This window comes from Anomaloglossus baeobatrachus, chromosome 1 (genome assembly GCF_048569485.1).
Source record: "Anomaloglossus baeobatrachus isolate aAnoBae1 chromosome 1, aAnoBae1.hap1, whole genome shotgun sequence".
Taxonomy (NCBI): domain Eukaryota; kingdom Metazoa; phylum Chordata; class Amphibia; order Anura; family Aromobatidae; genus Anomaloglossus; species Anomaloglossus baeobatrachus.
In genome coordinates, this window is record NC_134353.1 from 639,152,595 (window position 1) to 639,155,687 (window position 3,093).

Below are 3,093 nucleotides of genomic sequence, written 5' to 3' on the forward strand. Positions count from 1 at the left end.
GTTTTGTCTCTTCTCAGCGATTTGGTCTGTGTATTGTAGTCCTCTTATGCATTTATGGTATATATATACATATATAGATATATCTTTATGAATATGCTGATGTTTATGCCGTTATTTATATTTAAGCTGGATAGATAGATAGATATAATGTCCCACTCCCCTACTTTTTGTAATTTTGTACCCTTCGGTGCCTTTCATGTAACACTTAAGGGTGCTTAGCCTTGTATTTAGCCAAAAAATAAATAAATAATTTTAAAAAACGACGTGGGGTCCACCCTATTTTTAGTAGCCAGCACGGGTAAAGCAGACGGCTGCAGCCTGCAGACCACAGCTGGCAGCTTCACTTTGGCTGGTAATCCTAAACAGGTATATAAAATAAATAATTTAAAACAAAAACGTGGGGTCCCCCCAAATTGGATCACCGCCATCCAATGTAAAGTGGGCAGCTGTGTTCTGGTATTCTCAGACTAGGGAGGTCCACGGTTATTGGACCCACCCAAGCCTAAAAATAGCAGGCTGCAGCCACCCCAGAAGTGGCAAATCCATTAGATGTGCCAATCTTGGCTCTTCGCTCCCAGCTGATCCCATTGCCCTGGTGCGGTGGCAAACGGGGTAATATATGGGGTTGATACCAGCTGTGTAATGTCACCTGGCATCAAGCCCTGACATTAGTGAAGTCACGGCATGTATCAGAAACCCGACATCACTAACCCAGTCAGTAATAAAAAAATAGACAACAAAAAAATTTTATTTGAAAAAACACTCCCCAAAACATGCTTGCACACTGCTGTGTAAGTCTCTGCAGGGTTGGCCAAGGTAGTGCGAAATACACTGCAGGGGCACTGATAGACTGAAGCCACACGGAACTTCTTCCGTGTGGCTTTAGGGGATTCCAGAAACCACATGTGAGTCAGAAATGCATGCAGGCATATTCTCCAGGCTCTTTACATTCAGTTTCATCACTTTCCTATCCATTTCAGCCTTTTCTTCAGGCCCCCAGACCTCTTTGTTGAGTCCATCAGAAAATTACTCGCTTTTCCCATTGACTTGCATTGTACTCTATTCGGAACGAATACATGAATATTACTAAATACTCTTTACGAATATAGCGATTACGAATATCACGGTACTCGGTCATCTCTATTTATATTCTTAAAATCTAATGTTACAGTATTTACTTGCTTCTCTGTATTATTCTAGAATTACTGTTGCCACCTAGTGGGGAAATGATGAATCTTTCCTCCAGTTTATGTCACACTCTGTCACTGTCTTTTATCAGTGTGTGTCTAGCACAGTAATACACAGCAGTGTCCTCATTCTTCACATTGGTCACTTGTAGATATACCATGTTTTTACTGTTATCTCTGGAGATTGTGAATCGTCCTTTAACAGAATCTTCATAACGTATAGTAACCCCACCATTGCTAATATAACCCACCCACTGTAACTTTGTATCAGGAGTCTGTCTGACCCAGCTCATGTCATAGCTACTGAAGGTGAATCCAAATCCTTCACATGAGAGTCTATGGGAATTCCCGGGCTTTATCATCACGGGGTCCAATGGCTGGTCAAGTCGTTCTTCAGACCGGACACCTGGAGAATACACAGAATAAGGTTACATCCATATCCACATCTCATCATAGTGCTAGTAATATCTTTCTACTAATGGTCTAGTAATGTCTGTAGTAATGTCACCTGACACGCCGGCCAGTGATATAAAGAGGAGAAGGAAAGTCTCCATTACTGCTGGGGTCACTTCTAGGAGGTGATGTGTGATCCATCAGCGCTGTCTTTATTATGTAGGAGATGTCCCAGAAGGAAGTGACGTCAGCTCATTATCATATTGTGAGACATATATAGGTGTGACTCTATTATATATAATTGTATAAAGTTACGGGTGGATGATAAATGTCATAATGATTAATTATTGTATATCACTAATTACACATCAATGCCACTTCATTATAAAGATCCAACAATCAGATAAATCTGAGAAGAAAATATTTGTACTTTTTCTGTTTTAAAAGAAAAATGAGAAAATAGTTAATAATAAATGAACATGTTTTTATGAGGATTGTAATGATACATTAATCATCACATTATAATTTATAGGTGGCAGCCTGTAGTGTGTTGTGATTAGGGATTGTATACAGGTCTGCAGGGAGGAGATTGTGCGATCAGAGCGGTGACCGGTCACATTCATCGATACTCACTATGGCGGCCGGTCACCATGTAGGGAAAACTGCTGATATCTGTATTCTGAGGACAGTGAGGAGTCTTGTATAAATGTTTATGAGCGGCCATGCTGCATAAAGAAACCAAAGACGATACCAAACAAAATAAAAATTAAAAGAACATGTAAATAATATAGTATTTTAGTATATAATCATATTTAGCTGATAAGATTGAAATATTCACAGTAAACAGGAGCACAAAGATAAGAGAATTGTATAATATTTCATACACAGATATTCCAAAACAAATAAATGTTCTTAAAGGGATTATCCAATATGAAAAAAATGTCTGTTTTCCTTCATATACAGCACCACAGTTATTTACAGATTGTTTGTGGAATCGCACATCAGATCTAATAAGGTAAAAAGGGCTGTGGTACCATATTCAGTCTGTACACAGGTGTAACACTGTTTTGGAAGAACGGAGCCATATTTTCTAGACAACCCTTTAACTTTATTTTTAGATCCAGATTGGTAGAAAAAGTGTGATCTCCTAATATTTATAGCGTTGTCCTCTAAAATGGCCAAACTGGTGTTTGCTGACACTGCAGGCCCCAACATATCTCAGTTTTTTCCTCAGCACTCCTGATCCAGGCCCTTACACTACCCAAGATGTCCGGTGTGTAGAGGTGTCTGCCAGGTCATTGACTCCCAAGTTGGAGGTAGTCATGAGATTCTCTCACCTGACTGCAGCATTACTTCTGTCCTTTTCTATGCCAGTGCTAAAGTGTTCTGCACATACAGTAATCGCCTTCAGCACAGCCGCAAAAAAGCATACGGACATAGTCTAACTTCTTTTCTCCATCAGTGCCACCCATATTGTATACTGTAGTGAGCGTATAGTTAAAAATGTATACAT

General features: G+C 39.5%; 1 gene segment (V, D, J or C); it reads right to left on the bottom strand.

Annotated features, from left to right (window-relative positions):
* Window positions 1–1,252: 1,252 nt before the first annotated feature.
* Window positions 1,253–2,304, bottom strand: LOC142243493 (Ig heavy chain V region 914-like). The segment is given in 2 exon segments: window positions 1,253–1,593; window positions 2,214–2,304. Coding segments are annotated over 2 exon segments (432 nt in total).
* Between the last annotated feature and the right edge of the window lie 789 nt (window positions 2,305–3,093).